Raw genomic sequence first — 18,023 nt, 5'->3', positions numbered from 1 at the left:
AGGCCACACCTCGAGTGCCGTGCCCAGCTCTGGCCCCTCAGTGCAGGGAGGACATTTGAGGTGCTGGGAAGAGCCCAGAGAGAAAGAGCAAAGCCGGTGAAGGGTCTGCGACACCAGTGCCCTGAGGAGGGGCTGAGGCAGCCGGGATTGTTTAGCCGGGAGTAAAGGAGGATCAGGGGAGACATCATCACCCTGTGCAGACCCAGGAAAGGAGGCTGTGGACAGGTGGGGTCGCCACCTTCTTCCCAGACAATTAGTGATAGGAGAGAGGACACTGTCGCAAGATGCAGCAGGGAAGGTTCAGATTGGACATTATGAGGAATTTCTTCACAGAAGGAGTGATTGGGCATTGAAATGGGCTGCCCAGGGAGGCGGTGGAGTCACCGTTCCTGGAGGTGTTTAAGGAAAAGCTGTATGTGGCACTCAGTGCTGTGGTCTAGCTGGCATGGAGCTGTTCGTGCATAGGTTGGAGCCGACGATCTGGGAGGCCTTTCCCGACCCGACTGACCCTGTTTGTCGCTGACCGCGGGGCAGTCCGGCCCCAGCCTCCTGCCGGGCCTCCCCGCCCGCGCGTCCGGCAGGGGGCGCTGTCGGCGGGCGGGCGGCGCTCTGTCCCGGCGCGGGGGGCGCTCTGTCCCCGCGCGGCGGGCGGCGCTCTGTGGCCGCGGGCTCGGCGGCGCGGCCGGTCCGTCCGCTCTGCGCGCGGCCCCGCCCCCCGCGGTCACGCCACCCGCCCGGGCGGCGCTGCGTCACCCGGCAAGATGGAGACCGCCGAGGAAGGTACCGCGCTCCCCTGCCGCCAGCGCCGCTCCCCGAGCCGGGGCTCCGCCGGGGCGGCCTCGGAGGGTGGGGGGCGCGGGGGAGGAGGAGGAGGGTGTCGCCGCGCCCGCCGGGTGCGCCGGGGGTTATTCACGCCCGCAGGGGCTGCTCGCCCCGGGGCTGCAGGTGCCCGGGCCCCCGGCCGCCCTCACCGTGCCGGGCCCGCCGTGCGCGGGGGCCGGGCCGGGGCGAGGGGGCACGGCAGCGTGTGAGGCGGCGCTGGCGGGTGCCCCTTACATAACCACGGGGAACGGGGAGCGGGGGGGGAAAGGGGGGCGGTGCCGGGATGGGCCGTGCAGGGGCACCGGGCCCGCCGGAACCTGGCGCGGGCTGCGGCTTCGCCTGGGGAAGTGCGGGCCGGGGGCGAAATTATATCCCGGGGCGGAAAGCGGCAGGCGGGGTGTGCACGCCGGGGCACCCGGAGAGGCGGCGGGGAGGGCACTGCCCCGGGATCCCTCTGGCCGGCCGGCCCTATAGCCCAGGGAGCCTTCGATATCCGCCTTTGGCCGAATGTAACAGCTGCCCCTTTCGCAAAGCTGACTTTGTTACGTGCGCTGGGCAGTCTGTTTGAAAAATTGAAATTTGCAGGAGCTGACATGTTTCTCTTTCACTTTTACAACAGACCAATGCGTGGTCACTTATCTTACGTTAAAAAAAGAATGGTCAAAGATATCATAGTCATGAAGGGGGTTTTGTGCATAGTGTCTATCCGTTTTTGAGGGTATTGCTTTATTTGAGGTCAAACATGTATGTGTTTTGTCAGCACTTTTGTTGTGCTTAGATAAACACAAAATCACAGAATTGTTAAGGTTGGAAGGGGCCTCTGGAGTTCATCTGCCAAGGCAGGGTCACCTGGAGCAGGTGACACAGGAATGTGTCCGGGTGGGTTTCGAATCTCTCCAGAGGGGGAGAGGGACTATGTCCTTCAAGCAGATACTGGATCAGCGCTTCATATTGTAGCATAAACCGTACTAAATAAAGGATGTTTGTTGTGCTGTGTTTCTTGCAGTATCGGAGCTTTGTTTGTTGTAACATATTGCAGTAGCAAGGCAGTTCCAAGGAAAGCATTTTGCATCTTGGCTTTTGTTACTTTGGCATCATTTTGAATGTAGCTTTTTATCAGGTGTCACTTGATTTTCCTGCTTGAGAGGATTAAAAAAAAAAAAAAAGGCTGGAAAAACATGAACTAGTGGATGAAATAAGACCAGTGCCTTTGTAGCAGTGTCCTTTGGGTTGTGCTGTAGACATATTTAATACCCGTGATTACTGATGGTTTATCAAAGTATTCGTGTTTCTTAAATCTAAGGTGTAAAATTGCTTGCTGCAGCTCTGTAGACCTAGTCACTTACACTGTTGAAATCAACAACAAAGTGAAACTTTGATCGTTTGTCCTCTGGCTGCCCAGAAAAACTGGTTTTTATGCAAGCTGTGAAGTGGATACTCAGAAATGACCACCTGATTTTCCACCACTCCGGTAGCTGGTAAACCCATCTCGGTGGATTTAATTCAAACGGCATAGTTGGTGATTTGTTACAGGCTGTTACCAGTGGTAGACTTTGATCATACCTGACTTGAGTAGGTGAACAGAAAGACCAGCAAGACAAAGAAGAGGAAGTTTTTAGTTACATCTTTAAGGCATTATCTTCTTTAACTAAACCTTTGTGTTAAATTCCACATTTGAAATTTGGATTTTCTGGTTTTATATATAAGCACTCACAAAGGCACATACATATGCAGCCTTAGATATTATATTGTGGCCTTATCAATGTTGTCCTCAAAAGCTCCCAGTGGTAGCAGGAAAGTAACCAGTCTATATACTCACTTTCCATAAATACCACTAGAATGTTACAACTTCTTCTACAGTTTCAAACCTCAGATCCTACTATTAGAATTTCACGTGGCTTGCCAGGACGCTGAAGAGACTTCCCAAGGTTAGAAGGCTCTGAACAGCAGCAGCAGCAGCAAAGGCCGTGTTAGTGCTGCGAGGAAGAGGAAATGTGATATTATTGTGTGCTTGAACTTCTGCTGCAAAGTGTCAGATGGACTTTGGGATCGGGTGATTGTCTGATAACAGTGTTATGGCCACTGTGGTTCTGATGGGCTTTGTGCTTGACTGAGCTGTATTGTGGAGCTGGAAAACTGAACTGCGTGGGGAGAGCTTAGATAAGAGGGGCAGTTTGGGGTCACGGCCAGGCCTAAGTGGAAGCTGCTTCACCTCAGAATGAAAGGGAAAGTTGCTTCTCTGCAGCACCTGAAAGCACCAGATTTTGCTGAAGAGACGTAATTCTGGTTCTTTCTAGATGAGCCAATTTGTTGCTAAATAACGTAGTCTTCACTTTTTGGTATTCCAGTGTAGAATTCAGTTGGAGAGATAATAGGCAGTGAATCATTCTCAGGGGGAACAGGAAAGAACTTACTATTCAAGGTCATTTTTTCTAAAACATGTGCATGAAGAACAGGATGCAAAGTGTGTGTGTACACAGAAAAACGGTGACTCTTCCACGGTGGAATTCTCTTTGACTGTGGCTGGAGGTCATAAGATGCATAGCTTAACACATTGACCCTCAGCAAAGTTTATTGATTTGAAGCTATCAGTTGCTTAACAGTCCAAACAATTACACTCCTAATATGTTTATTTGGATTTATAAAACAAGTGGAAATACCTAGAAATTTTCATAGCTTCGAAAAAATAAAATTTAGGTTTATTTTAGTAAGCTAACAAGCAGTCTTTTTTCAAGTAAAGAATTCTTTTGCTCACAGCAATGCAAATTGCTTCTTCCCAAAAGTTTTGACAATGAGTGAACAGCTGGCTGTGAGAGTCAAGAGGCCATTAAATGAGCATATTCAGAGAGCAGTGGGCATCTTTCAGGGAACAGTGTGCTTTTAGCTTGCTTTCACTGGTGCCAGAGTATCCTTAAGGCAGTGGTTTCCTGTGCTGTCTGTGCTTGTCTGACCCTTTGTGAGGCTGATCCAGCCCACAAAGTTGTCAACTTGCCGTAGTGAAGCAGCTCCGCTGGGAAGAATGCGGGAGGAGGTGGGCATGCCACAGCAGGTGGGCAGGGCCTGCCTGTCAGCTGGAGAGACCCGTCCTGTCCTGGGCAGCCATCTGGAAGTGCTCTCTGGGATGAAAGAATTGTTTGTTAAGTGAAGTACCAGTTCTGGTCATTCTCGTCAGCACAGGACTCCTGATATTTGCAGCAATACTGCAGATCATCAGTGCTCAATATGGCAGTGATGAAGGTGCTCTTTGTGTCTCTTTGTAGCATCACTGGTGTGATATTAAATACCTGCTTCTGGTAATTCTGGGTTTTCACACTGCATGAATGAATTCACTCAAACAACACTTTCATAGATAGAAAATTGTCTGAATTGAATGATTTGAATTCTTGTGCTTTATGCATAGAAACTGTCCTAATACTCTATAAACCGTGGATATGCTCATAATGTGACTTCTTTATAGAAAAAAAAAATCAGTCTTTGGTGCCTTTAGGAAATTTTGTATAAAAGCATTAATCTTTGAAGATTTTGGCCAAGAGCAAAGATAGGTGATTCAGACTTGAAATTCCATATTTGCAGTATTCTCACATCAGTTGGTATTTTTCTGACAAAGATCTCTGATGTGCATGTGTTCCACTCTTTCATACTGATTTAAGAGAGAAATAATTTGCAACAGATAAAATCTCAAACTCACATAATCTGTAAAAATGGACATTTTATGTTCACTTCCTTAATAGAAGTAAAAGGAAGAGTCAAGGGAGGATATACATCTGTCAATAAACACATAAGACTTCATTTTATTCCTATTTATTTGCGTTTTTAGAGCTTGGGCTAACTGAATGGGATTTAAAATAGACATCTGTTCTTTAGAGGGAAAGGTTTATGCTCACTTCTTTATCCACAAAACCTCTTTCAACCTTCATTTGTGAGAAAATGTCAAAAATAGGGAATGAAGAAGGTGCAGGACCTGTCAAAATATTACTGAAATTTTGAATTAAGAAATAGTGTCTTTTCTTGCTAAACAATAGGCCGTGTCCAAGTTGGGTAGCAAATTGCAAAATACCTATGTTTGTTTGTTATTTTGGATTGTTTCCTTTTCAACAAGAGCACCAAGGAAACATCTGTTCTGGGCTCAAGAGTAGCAAATTACTTAAGTCATTGTTGGACGTTATTAAATCTCTTCTGTTCAGCCTCTGTTTAACTTTTGCCAAACTCAGATGGAATTTTTCTATTTTGAAGTATCCACTTTCAAGAAAATTATCTTAACAACAGTTTGTATGTTGTTTTAGTGATAACTCTTTAGGTAAAAAATACATCCTCCTGTAGCTTTACTGTGTCTATTTCCTAGAAATCCTAAAATTTTGTAAGATGTGTTTTGAGTTTATGTAATATGATCAGCCAGGTAATGTTCTTGTTGCTCTTTCTGGTGATCTCCCAGTCTCTGTCTTGCATCAGATGAAATCTGTCTTTCGTCCTCTTTAAGTTTATTCTGGCTTCATTTTGCTACACGTTAAAGTTTCTAGAATGTAATTATGTAATATGTCTTGAAAATGGGAGTTCTTTAAGCAGCTTTTTGTCCTTGTCAGCAGATATATGCAGAGTCTGTCGGTCAGAAGGAACTCCTGAGAAGCCCCTCTATCATCCATGTGTGTGTACTGGCAGTATTAAATTTATTCATCAGGAGTGGTGAGTTGTGTCTGTGTGTTCCTTCCTTTTTTTTTTCCTAATGAAAACATATTAATGTGTTTCCAAAAATACTTCAAGTCTTTGGGTTAACTAGTGAAAAAAATCCAATTTTCAGTGGAAACTTGCTGGGGATTTTGATGTTTTTTACATGATGATTCATTGCAATTCAGGAAAAAAATAGTTATTATATATGGAAAGAAAGCAGTGATAATTATTTGTGTTTGGGACTGCAGTTCTGATTGTATATCAGAATTATGAAAACTAAGCAAAAAATCAGTATGTTGGGGCTTTTTTTGCCTACTTACAGTTGTGAATAGAAAGTCAAACCTCACAGAAAAAAAAAAATAAAAAAACCTAGAGCTTTTTAGCCATTTTGAGGTGTGTTTAATCAGGAAATGCTGAAGTAAAAACTGTATTCTTGGTCTATATGGTCATTTCTGATGGTATTTTAATAATCCTTTCACAAATGCAGCAGTTCTAAATCTTAGCTGTGTGCATCTGTATGTCATATCTTGAAGTATTTATAAGAACTGGTGTCCCTGGCCGATGTCCATTCCAGGATATCTGCTTGGATCAATAATGTACTCAAAGAATGTTCTTTATCAACACTGACATATGTCAATTTACCTTTTCTAGTTTTGAAACCTACTTGATGGCCTAAATGGACTTAAAAGCAGGCTAATTAAAGTCCTGCTTGACAGTACAAATATCCTTATTTAAGTGCAAAAGCAGAGAATTGGTATGTTGTCCTTAATGGAGGGATAAGGCTGAGAGATGTATAACGTGTGTTAATGTGATCACTTTTTATTGCAGCTTAGTTCAGTGGCTTAAACACAGCAGAAAAGAATACTGTGAATTATGTAAGCACAGATTTGCTTTCACACCAAGTAAGTATGTTTTACTTGCTCCTATTTTTTTCAGACTTTTTCTCACATAGTATCTATGAAGTGATTACTTTTTCATTCAGCGTGGTAGATCCAAACTTGTGGCATAACTTCTGCATTCTTGTTTTAATTGTAGTTTTTATGCATGTTATTGCAGGCTGTGAATTGCTTAAATAATGGATAATTTGGTTCTTTGATAATCTTAAGTGAGACATAAAAGAATTACTCTATACCTTTTCTGACAGCCTCTGTCCCATTCTCTTGTTGCCAGCATTACAGCATGTAACATGCTTTCAGCTCCATTGATTAATTTGAGTTTTTGGAAGTCTGAATGGTAAAGTGAAACCATGGCAAAATTTGAATTTTAAAGGCAGTTTTCAGTTACCTTTAAAGGATCTACCTGCAGCACTAACACTTGGCTTCTGTCGGTTTCAGTTCAAGTGATCTTGACAGATAAAAGAAATTGTGATTATTACACTTATATTTCAGGCAAGATATGCTAACTACCCAGTATTAAGTTTCCTTTTATGTTAGATACAAGTAAATAGGTTAGGCAACTTATGATGAAGAATCTTCATATAGCTCCCAGAGGATTCTTAATTACATTTTAATTGATTGTAGTAGGAATAGGTGAAGTGGCAGGTTGGTATTATTTCGTGTTATCAGTTTATTGCCTGTTGAGAAGGTAAAGTGGATTTTATGCTACATTTTTCTCTTTAAATGTACTGATTTATTCCTGCTCCCCTCTCACTTTTTTGTGTGTTGGAGGTTTTTTTCCACCTAGTTTTGTATTTTGGTAGAGAAAACTGAGGCTAATGGGGTTTAGTTCATGTATTTTCTGTTTCAAAAATCCCTTAATCCACCTTCCTTCCATATATTGAACCTTGATATGATGTATTTCTGCCAACTATTAATTAAACACATTAGACCAGCAGTGAAATGTGTGATATTAACTGTGTCTTGGAAGGGTAATGGTGTATTTTATGTTGAACACAGCAGTATTTCATGTTGAACCAGCTTTCTGGTTATTATTCCTAAATATTACAGTGACCTGTATGAGGAACATTAGATATCATCTGCTTGCAGGTTTTATTTGTTAAACATTTTTATAAAGGCATTATATTGCTTCTGTATGGAGTTTTTGCAAACTAGAGTGATACCCAGTCTGACTCTCCCTGCAAGCTAATTTGCCACTTTCAAAATTGCACACTGCAGCTGGGTCCTCTCCAGAATTTAGTGTGCAAGACCAGAAAATGGCATTTCAGTGATTTATTAGCTGTTAGGAAAGAAGACTTTCTAGTTTTGTGTGAAAAGAAAAAAGCAAATCAAAAAGTTTAATAGTGTTTTCCTTGGGATCTAGGAAAAGAGGATGAGCCACTCTAAACTAGATACACTTCATGTGCGTGTTACTATTGATAAGAGGAAGCTTGGTTACTGCCCTGTCAACAGAGCTGTTCCTGCAGAAGTTAATTCTTTACTGGCACTGCTGTTGCCAGCACAGCTTGTAATGTACTTGCAGGTTATGGGCAGGGGAGAAAACTTAGTTGAGTTAATGTGGCTCAGAAAGTTACCATTTTTCATAGGAGCTTTGAAACTGGTGATCAGGAACCACTTTCTTCCTCATGCAATAGAGTGTATCCTCCACATTCAGCCTCTAGTAAAGATCTGCTTATCTTCTGCCACACACTTATCATTCCCCTGACTAAGCAGGCTCAGCTGATAAGGTTTTCTTCTTGGCTTGCCATCTTGCAGTGGGCTTTTTCCTACCAGCCTTCACACATTGATAGCACATCAGGAACCCTTCACAGATTCCTTCTGCCTTCCCTACCTATGGGGTCTTGTTTCATTGTTTCCCTCACACCCAATACTCATTCAGTTATGGTTTCCTCAATTTCTCTTACCCTCCTTTCTTTGGAAGATAATCTGGCTGTCCAGTCTGGAAACTGGATCCGCTTGTGGGAGCAGGGAAGGAGGGAAGGAGTCACAGGTGCTGGAGAGAGAATGATAAGGCAGAAAAAAAAAAAAAAAAAAAAAGAGAGAGACTTAGGTAATGCCAGTCATCCCAAGCAAACCTGGATCTGGCCTGCATCCATGCCAGGTGTAACACACTTTCAGATGAGTTGATTCACCATGGGATGTGGTCAAATAAACACATGTAATTAATATCTGTGCTCCAGCAGACAAGCAGTAATAGTGTAATAGAGTATTAGTGCAGTCATACCAGAAACTCCTCTGTTGTTTAGCTTGGTTTGCTTGCTAAGGCTGTTGGTGTCATTCTGTCAAAAATGCTCCCTTGCTATTGTAACTTCTTGTGTATGGAGTATTCATAAACTATTTCTAGTGCATTTATTCTCTATGTTCTGTAACATTTCAGAATTTTTTTAGCACCTGAACTGCTAGTTTTGCTTTGCTTGTAAAGAGGGAAAAAGGAGAAGATTCAACTTGTATTTTGGCAGGAGTACAAAGGAACAAATTTTTCTTTTGAATAATAGCATCATTCTCTAAATGTGTTTAGTCATGTAGGTAAATGACTCGATTTCAAATACATTCTTTAAAGCTAAATACTTTATGTTTTTAAATCCTTTTCTGCAGTTCTACAAGATAAGAATTAATACAACTATTAAAAAAGTAGCTTTTGACATTTTTTGATTGTCAAGGTCCTTGTTAATTTTTAACTTGTGAATTTTCTTAAGTTTCTAAAGAATACCTACTCTGTATTCTTTTCCTCTCCACACATGCAGTTTCTTTTGTCATGTGCAAGGATGTGTTTCTATAAATGCTATAGTAAACATTCATAGGCACTGACACATGAAAGAAGGTGAGGCTGTATTTCCCAAGAAAATGCAGTTGTCAAAACTTCTCCATTCTCTTGGAGGTAATGTTGACATAAATACTGTCAAAAAACAAGTATGGAAGCAGACTGTGCTGGTCTTTGTCTGAGGATTGGGATGGGTTCATTTCTGTGCTTCCTGTGCAGCTTCACTGCTGGTGTGTGGTTCATACAATGTCACAAGCTTTGTTACAACAAAGACTGTAAAACTAAAGGCAGCCATATGAATAGGGTGTTCCTTATCATGTAATTTGGATATTGCATTATTGAAGGATATATTAAACTGATTTCTTTACCTATTCATTTTGATAAACTTTTAACACAGTAGTCCATAGCTTCAGCATTTCTGGAAAGGCTAATCTGAAAAAATAAACTTCTGGAAAAAAATACTATATGCTGGCACAGAATTCAGTGTGTCTTCTGCCAGCTCCAGTGTGCAGGGTATACACACAGCTGACATTTATATGAATGTTTTTTTTTATTTTTGTTAGAGCTGTGCTTGCCTCAGGAGTGGAGTTTTTCTCCTTTTACCTTAGTGGTCTGAAGCAAAGTCAGCATGTGTTTGAAGGGTGTAAAACACAGAAACATAGAATGGTTGGGGCTGGAAGGGTCTTTTGAAGATCATCTAGTCCAACCTAAAGAATAACTCACAAACCCTGTTTAACCAAACCAGTGCTTTCACCCAAGAGCTATCAGATGGATGGTTTTTACTTATGAGTTACACAGTCCTATTTTGCAATCAGTGCACAAGGATGACTGGGTGGCATATAAATGTCTTACAGGTGCAGTAGTTAATAAAAAATCTATGGGTCAGAGGGTTGCAAGTGGGATGATTCTGTGAAGCAGGCTAAATGGCAGCTTTTAAAGAGAGCCTTGTGGTTTTCCTACCTTATTTGTGTCAGTGTAAAGCAGATTTTTTTCATACCATCTGTTTTGCAGAAGTAAAAATAAGAATTGTGTTCCTGGAAAAGTTAGGCTTATGGGAGGGGAGGGTAGAACAAAACCCCACCTCCTGAAAACAACCAACCAGAAAAAAAAACTCACCCAAATTTAGGATTCACAACTAAATTCGTAGTTACACTGCATAGGTGTGACCTAAGTGTCCAAAAAGCTTTCTAGTAGTTTTTCCATAACCTGTACAGCTCAAAGAGCTTGAGCTAAACCTATGAAAAAACTCAGGCAAAGTCTGTTTGAATTTCGTGCTATAACAGAAAAAATGACAATGTATTGTTTCAATAGGTCTCTAGTAGAAGTGTTTTTATTTGGAGGAACTGTGATAAATAATGCAGGAATTTGGTTTCTCAGACTGAATTTGGAAAGATTACTGTGATGGAAGGTAAGGGATGGAGGTGTGGTGAGGAGGATGGCTGCTGTGGTGCAAAGATCAGGGTCTCAGGCCTCAAAGTGACAGTGGTGAGTGGATAGAGGGAGGTGCGGTGTGCACAGAAAATGGCACCAGCTGACAGACACAGGTGGAGAGATAAGCTGTGAAAATCACTGGCAGCAAACTTCAGTGGTGCAGGGTGCTTGCACAGCAGGGGTTCCTGTCCTGATATGAATTCCTGCATTTCATGCACCTGAATGTTGCAGGACTTAAAAGGATTTTACCTTATCATCATGGTATGAAGATTCTAGTGGAAAAAGCTGTACATATTTTGGGTTAGGAGTGCACAGGAAAAACAGCTTTCTTCCCACCTTCAGCTTCTGAAATCAAAAATCACCAAATTGTTAAAATTTGGGGGATATAGCTTGTGTTCTCTGAGTAGTAGCTGCATTGTGCTGTTATTTGAAAAGCTCTGTTGTAACCCTAAAGCCTTTAGAAAAGCGAGCACACAATAATGTTAACTTTTATAAGCATTTTCTCCTTTGAATTAGGATGGACAACATTCTTTCTTACAGTTCCTTGTGTATGTTCAGTTATTCCTGAAAGGTGCATTTTTTTCAAATTTCAAATATTTTCAACTGAACAGCTTGTCCCTAACAAATAAATCATTAATACGAAGTTGATGTTTTTAGTGTAGTCCTTGCTACAAAGTGTTGATCAAAACATAGTTTTTGAAAATGAGAAAGTTGTCAGAGTATCTGCTGAATTGTCTTGAGTGGTACCATAAATATTTAACAGATGCACTCTAAGTGGGTATTCTTTTGCCCCCTTGACAAAGTTTTTTTGTCTCCTGTGGCAGAAGTTTTCCAGAATGTTTGTTCAGTGTAAGCTGAGATCGTTAGTTAGACTTCAGTTGGTATTTTCTGTGGTTCCAAATTGGGTACTAAATCTGTTTCTGTAGTAAGAAAATTGTAAGACGATGTCAAAATATGTTTGTGTTCTGCTTTCAGTTGACTGCTCTATGTTCTCAAAGCTACAGTTCCCTAGTGTTACACTTCTGTCCTTTTATGAGTTCCAGTTCCAGATACCTGGCAAATAGCAAGCTTTGGAATTTCAAATCAGTTCCTACTTGTCTCAGGGGTACTGTTTGGTTGTTACTTTGTGTCAGTTATAGTCCAGGGGTTGCTGAGGTGCACCAGTCTCTCCCCATTCTTTGGCTGGTTCTGGGTGTTGATACTGTTTGTCTGTGTTCTTGAGCTCTCTTTACAATACTGAAACGGGGAAATAGCCCTGCAGAGGAAAGAATTCCTTTCTCCTGTAGAGGTGGCTTCTCTGAGACTAGCAGAAGGATGATTGGGAATGTAGGTAAAGGGGCTGCAGGAAGATAGCATAAAGCAATATTTATTAGACTCTTGAAAGATTGCTCATGAAAGGAAATTAATACTTCTTTCTATTTGTTCTTACAAAAATTGGGTTTCCTTATGTAGTTAGAAGTATGTGAGGTTTTAAAAGGTAGGCCATAATGTTAAAGTCTTCAAGCACAGATGTTTCTAACATAACAAACATCCAGGCAGTAATGTCTTTTTGCAACTTCCAGATAGTTTATCTTCTTTATTCAAATCTGTTACTGATAGTTGGCATTACTACTTTGTGGTGTCTGTGTGAGTGTGTAGAAACTAAGTACATGTAACAAAATTGTTAGATGCTTTTTAATTGTTTGCAAAATAAGACCTCACCACTCTTTTTCTTGCCTTTTGAGTAGGGATGGGCCTATGCAACATATAGGTGTTGAATTTAAAAGGTAAAGAAGATTTAGTATTCTGAGAATATCTGTGCAGGATGAGAGATTTACATTGTACTCTGTAATAGGAGTGTCCTTAGAAGAAATTCTACATGGTATAAAACAGATATCTGTTGAAAGTCAGTTATTGTGTGTAAATTTCAATGTCTGTGGATACTTAATCAGTTCTCTTCAGTTTTATTCCCTGTGTACTGCTTTTATTTTACAGGGGTTTTTTTTTTTTTTTGGTCTGTGCTGTTGGATGGCAAGTAGAATCTAATCTAGCAAAGACAAATGGATACTGTGCAAAAGTGCTAATTGCTCTTGTTCCATGAACTAGATTTATAAATAACAGAAGAATCTTTGAGGTAGTGTTGAGTGAGAGTGATACTGATTTTAGAATCTGCTTTTTCTTGAGCTATTTTTAGGTAATTGGCATTTACAGTTAGCAAATAAAGCTATTACAAAACCTCTCTTAGGTCAAACCTGGCATGGAGTTTGTTACTTTTCCCATTCCACACAGAACACAATGAAACAAATGTGTTATGTGAAATTTTTTTGTGTTTGTTTGTTTGGAGTCCTCTCTTGAGAGTATAAAATATGCTTATTCTTCTAGCAAGCTTTTGTCAAACACAAACAGTTTGTAGTTGGCAGGACTTTTACATAAATGCTTTTCTAAAGGACAGACTGTTTCCTAAGTGCCTTTTCTACAGTTTATTCCCCAGATATGCCTTCACGGCTTCCAATCCAAGACATCTTTGCTGGACTGGTTACGAGTATTGGCACAGCAATACGATACTGGTTTCATTATACACTTGTGGCCTTTGCGTGGTTGGGAGTAGTACCTCTTACTGCATGTAAGTACTGCTTTTCTGTACGTAATACTCTTATACACAGGGAAATGTGCTGCTTCCTGCAACAAAGTTTTGTGAGACCATTATTGTTTATTAAAAAAAATGTTCAAAAACACTATTTTATTTATTTTTACTCAGAAATTCTTAAGCCAGTAACACAATGCAGAAAGGTGTTAAGATATAGGAGAGAATACATGAAAGAGCTTTTAAATGTCTTACTCTAATAAAATGTCTCTTCTAAATTTTCTTCTTTAAAATCTATGTGGAAGGTTTTATCTTATGCCATTTATTAATATTAGAAGAGTTGTCCTATTTTTATTAGCCATCTATAAATGAAAGTGCAGGGTTTTTTATGTGAAAAGTAACATTCCTTTACAATCACAAATTGATTTGTAAAACTCTTAAATCTCAAAGTGATGGAAGTAATAAAGAAATTCAGTAGAAAGGAGAGCATACATTTAAATAACTGGTATCCAGTTTGAAATTTACTTTCCAAGTAGAGATGGAAAAAGAGCTATGGATGTTTCAACAAGCTAAGAATACACAGAAAATGGAGAAAGGCAGAAAGGATATAGTGTTCAGTCAAGGAAATAATTGGAAGTGCATCTTTACAAGCCCTAGTACGCCCCTTGAGCAAAAGAGTAAGGGAGTAAGTGCTTCTCCCCAGGCAGTTTCTTGATATGTTCTGTATTTTTCATTTGTAGCTGGCAAAGGCTTAGTCTGAGAATAGCAGAATATTGACTTCACCTTACTTTCTGAAGTAGACCATATACACTGGTGGCCTCCTTTTTAAAAACAAAACATTTCCTAGCATCAACTTTTAATCCATAAAGCAGTTACTTAAAACAGATGAGCAAATGGTGATGATCCTTATGACATGATATCATAACACCAGAAGTTTATATATATTCAAAATATGATGGAGTAAATTGAAGGGGGAAAAATTCCATCAAGGATTAATTAGCTGTGAGATATTTTGGTATAGGAAGTGAAGTGTATGAGAATGTACTGAAGCAGCATCCTTGCAAGTGTCTTTAACCTGGTTCCATATTCTTCCTAAGGCATCCATTAGTGTGATCTAGATGAATCTTTGGCCTAATCCAGTATGGCAGTTCTTACACTTGGAATGTGTACTTTTAAACATGTGAGGCTAAAATACAGCTTTGTTCCACAGGGCTGTATATGGTCCTGTGTTCTGTTCATGCACTGAAAGTTGAGATTTTCTTCCATGTCATAAATTTAGTTGGACACCAGGTGAAAAGAGGGTACCTGGGATCTTTTCCAAGTGAAGCTATGGCCAAAATCAAATTGAAATCAAGTTTCTGTTTATTCATGCAGGTCGTATCTACAAGTGCTTGTTTACTGGCTCTGTGAGCTCACTACTGACACTGCCATTAGATATTCTGTCCACGTAAGTACTTCAGCAGTTTGATACAAAAACCTGTCTTAGTCAGATTACCCTGAAAACAATAACTTTGGAACATCGTGTCCCTTTCATCCAGTTACACTTGTTATCTTCCACCACCTTAATAAGCAACTGCCCAGTACCCTTTGCACAATCAGATGTATGGACAACACCATTACAATAGAAATAATTTCACTTTGCAGTTCCATTATTCAGGATCTTTGGAGCTGGAAAACTGACTTTGCAAAGTAGGCCCTGGTTAATGAAAATTTGTTTTGGTGTCAAGAGAACTTATGCTGCAAAATTACACTTAATAATTATAAAAAGTAATTTCCTATGGTTTGAATCAGATACATAGTAAAATATTAAGAAATGTGTCACTAATAATGTCACTTTGGGTTTTCTTTGTTGTATTTTTATATTTTGAATTTAATTTTTTCCATTCTGAGTCTCTTACGTGAGAGGGATTATTTTTTTATCAGATTTCTTTCTAGCTGATACTTGGATTGTTAATGCTTCAATCACCATCTGCTATTGCACATTGTCTGTCTTTGTCCTTTTAAAATCAGTTTTGTTTAAAGAATCATTAAATACCAAACACAATTTCAAGCTGCCTCTTACTTTCTCATTATCTTGAACCTGAGGAACTGAAACTGAGTTTAAGTAGAATCAGCTGCACATCAAGAAAATTTGGAATGAATTTTCTCTGTGGTGCAGCTAAGTCATCGCAATTGGACTGTCTGATGTGAGAAATCAGATCAAGTTTTGTTTAACTAAATTTCGTTACTGGAGAGAGATGCTTCTTTCAGTCTAACAACAGTATATTTACTGTTATCTCTGTGGTGTAGATTCCATTTTTTATTTTCTGAAGAAGAATCTGAAACAACTGAACCTAGAGCACCTCATATCTATTACAGTCTAGAGAGAAAATAAGGGATTCAATTTTTTGTCAGATTTTAATGGTGTGTGAAACTGTTTTGGCGTTTATTTCTTTGGCAGAGTCAATTACAGTAGTGTCTTGTGTCATCTTTTCATTTTGGACTTCATGTCCCCATGGTATTCACTGTGCTGTGCAGGCACAAGTGTGCAGCTTCAAGGGGGACCAGACAAATGCTTCTTTGGACATGGTAGAGTACTATGGTGCCATGTTTCTTACTTATTTTTAAGAACAAACTGTAGTTTTCCAAGGAGGTACCTGGAATTAGGGATGAGAATTGCTTAAGATGGTTTAAGTAGCTCTTGCATTACATGAAATCCTAGTTTTGATTGGCTGTCTGAACTTTGCCGCTGCTGCTAATGCTGATTGTGTAAGATTTTTAAGGTATAGAGATAATATCTGAGGTAAAATGCTACCTGAAATGTAGAGCAGTTGGAGGGAAACCCTACAGTTCCATTCTTCTGGTTCAGGTAGCTCAGCAGATAAAATGCGTAGGTGGACTGGATATTATACATTTAGCCATTTAAGTAAACTTGTTATTTTATCAAACCATTTACTTAGTGACTATTGTATTTCCTTTGCTGTTCTAGAAGAGTGGGTTTTTTCTGGACTACTCTGTAGTCTTACCAGCAAAATATTGTTTTCATTAATACTTTTTTTTTTTTTTTTTTTTTTTTTTTTTTTAACAGGGAGAACTTGCTGGCTGACTGTTTGCAGGGCTGTTTTGTGGTGACGTGCACTCTGTGTGCATTTATCAGCCTTGTATGGTTACGTGAGCAGATTGTCCATGGAGGAGCTCCACAGTGGCTGGAGCAAAATCAACAACAGCCACTCAATGGTGTTGGTCAACAAAATGAGGTAAAACTTACTGCTCATTAGTTCACAATTAATTTAGAAAATGTGATTCTGGGAGTAAATACTTTATCAGAACACAATCATAATGTTATTTTACTTCAGGGTATGTCTTTATTTGTTAGCAGAAGTTGAACACTTGTTCCTATATAAACTTGGTGACACCACTGTTATGTTTTTGGAGTTGTTTTATTGTGTAGCGTTGCATAGATTATTATCACTGTATCTTTACCATTTTTAAAAATAATTTTATGCACATAAAGCTGAATTCTCAGGCATAGTCAATGAAGATGCAGCTTGCTTTTATTTTGTCTTTTTCATAAGTATACCAGTAGTTCACGAAGTAACAACTCATTCTTCTCAAAGCAATTGGAAGTTTTGTTGACACCACTGAAGTTGGAGCTTCTCTGCCCTCCTCCTACTCCCAATACACATGTGCCCTTCTTCAGTGCTTTCAGGAGCCTCTTGGGTGGGAGAAGTTATAATATAAGCAATCAATGCATAGGGAAGAAATAATTCAAAATGTTGTTTTCTTTTTAGTAAATGTCAGTTTTAAAAGACAGACGTTCCAGTCTTGGTGGCTGACTCGGGTTGGCCTTGAATTATCATCTTTCTAATGCAGTGATAGTTTCCATGAGAGAGTTCTCCTCTACCAAGCGCTGGTGAGACCACATCTGGAGAGCTGTATCCAGTTTTAGGGTCCCCCAGTACAAAAGAGGCATGCACAGACTGGAGTGAGTGCAGTGAAGAGCCAACAGAAATGATTAAAGGACTGGGACATCTGGCATGATGAGAGGCTAAGGGAACTGGAGTTGTTTAATTTGAAAATGAGACTGCTCAGGGTGGACCTTATTAGTCTGTATAAGTGCCTGACTGGGGGGCTGTAAAGAAGACACAACCAGGGCTGGCCTGCTGGTATTGAGTGACAGAACCATAGGCAGTAGTCTTAAATTAAAACCTAGGAAATTCCATTTAGATATGTTGAAAAAAGAAAAGGTGGGTTTTGTTTGCATTGGGTTTTGGCTTTCTGTTGGTTTTTTCATACTACTACTTGTGATCACCAACTGGAACAGGTTGCTCAGAGAGGTTGTTAAGTTTCCACCTCGGGGAAAAGGTGGCTCAAAAGCCAAGTGGAAACAGCACTGACCTTGACACAGCTGACCCTGCTTTGAGCAGTTGGGTTGCCTACATGATCTCTAGAGGCCCTTTCCTACCTCAGCTATTCTGTAAAGTTATCTGAATGTTTCTTTAACTGATTTTAAAGGTTTAGTGGTCCCAAGTGTAATTCTAATCTAGAAAATATGTTATTCACTTCTTTTAATACTGTTTGATTTTGTATATATACAGGATTAAAGCATGAAGAGAGCTTGATCAATTTGACCAAGTACTAAATTCCATTTCTGCAGGCTCAGGCTGCTGTGAATGGAGGTGTTGAAAATGCTGTGCTTGATCAACCTGCTAATGCAGCTGCTGAGAATGTAGTTGTAGGTGAGAACCCTGAAATTCAAGAGGAACAAGTAGATGAAGAAGAGGAAGATAACGAAGATGAAGAGGATGCTGTAGTAGAAGATGCAGCAGATGCAAACAATGGAGCACAAGGTAACAGGTGACTCAAAACATTAATGTTCTAGTTCTTATTAAATATAAATTAATTG

At 39.9% G+C, this 18,023-nt stretch overlaps 1 protein-coding gene across 2 annotated transcripts in view; it reads left to right on the top strand.

Annotated features, from left to right (window-relative positions):
- The first annotated feature begins 712 nt into the window (after window positions 1-712).
- Window positions 713-18,023, top strand: part of MARCHF6 (membrane associated ring-CH-type finger 6) — a 43,375-nt gene continuing 26,064 nt past the window's right edge. The window contains exons 1-7 of one of the 2 annotated variants that reach the window (XM_083885592.1): window positions 713-780; window positions 5,406-5,502; window positions 6,316-6,389; window positions 13,034-13,177; window positions 14,513-14,585; window positions 16,206-16,374; window positions 17,775-17,967. In XM_083885592.1, the coding sequence (XP_083741718.1) occupies window positions 762-780; window positions 5,406-5,502; window positions 6,316-6,389; window positions 13,034-13,177; window positions 14,513-14,585; window positions 16,206-16,374; window positions 17,775-17,967 (769 nt within the window). In that variant the 5' untranslated portion in view covers window positions 713-761. Of the gene's footprint in view, window positions 781-5,402; window positions 5,503-6,315; window positions 6,390-13,033; window positions 13,178-14,512; window positions 14,586-16,205; window positions 16,375-17,774; window positions 17,968-18,023 lie in introns of both variants that reach the window. The other variant, XM_083885591.1, reaches the window with a different exon arrangement.

This window comes from Zosterops lateralis (assembly GCF_965231275.1).
Source record: "Zosterops lateralis genome assembly, contig: HAP1_HAP1_SCAFFOLD_189, whole genome shotgun sequence".
NCBI classification, from domain to species: domain Eukaryota; kingdom Metazoa; phylum Chordata; class Aves; order Passeriformes; family Zosteropidae; genus Zosterops; species Zosterops lateralis.
The sequence above is the reverse complement of the archived record's forward strand: the minus strand, read 5'-3'. Positions and strand labels throughout refer to the sequence as shown.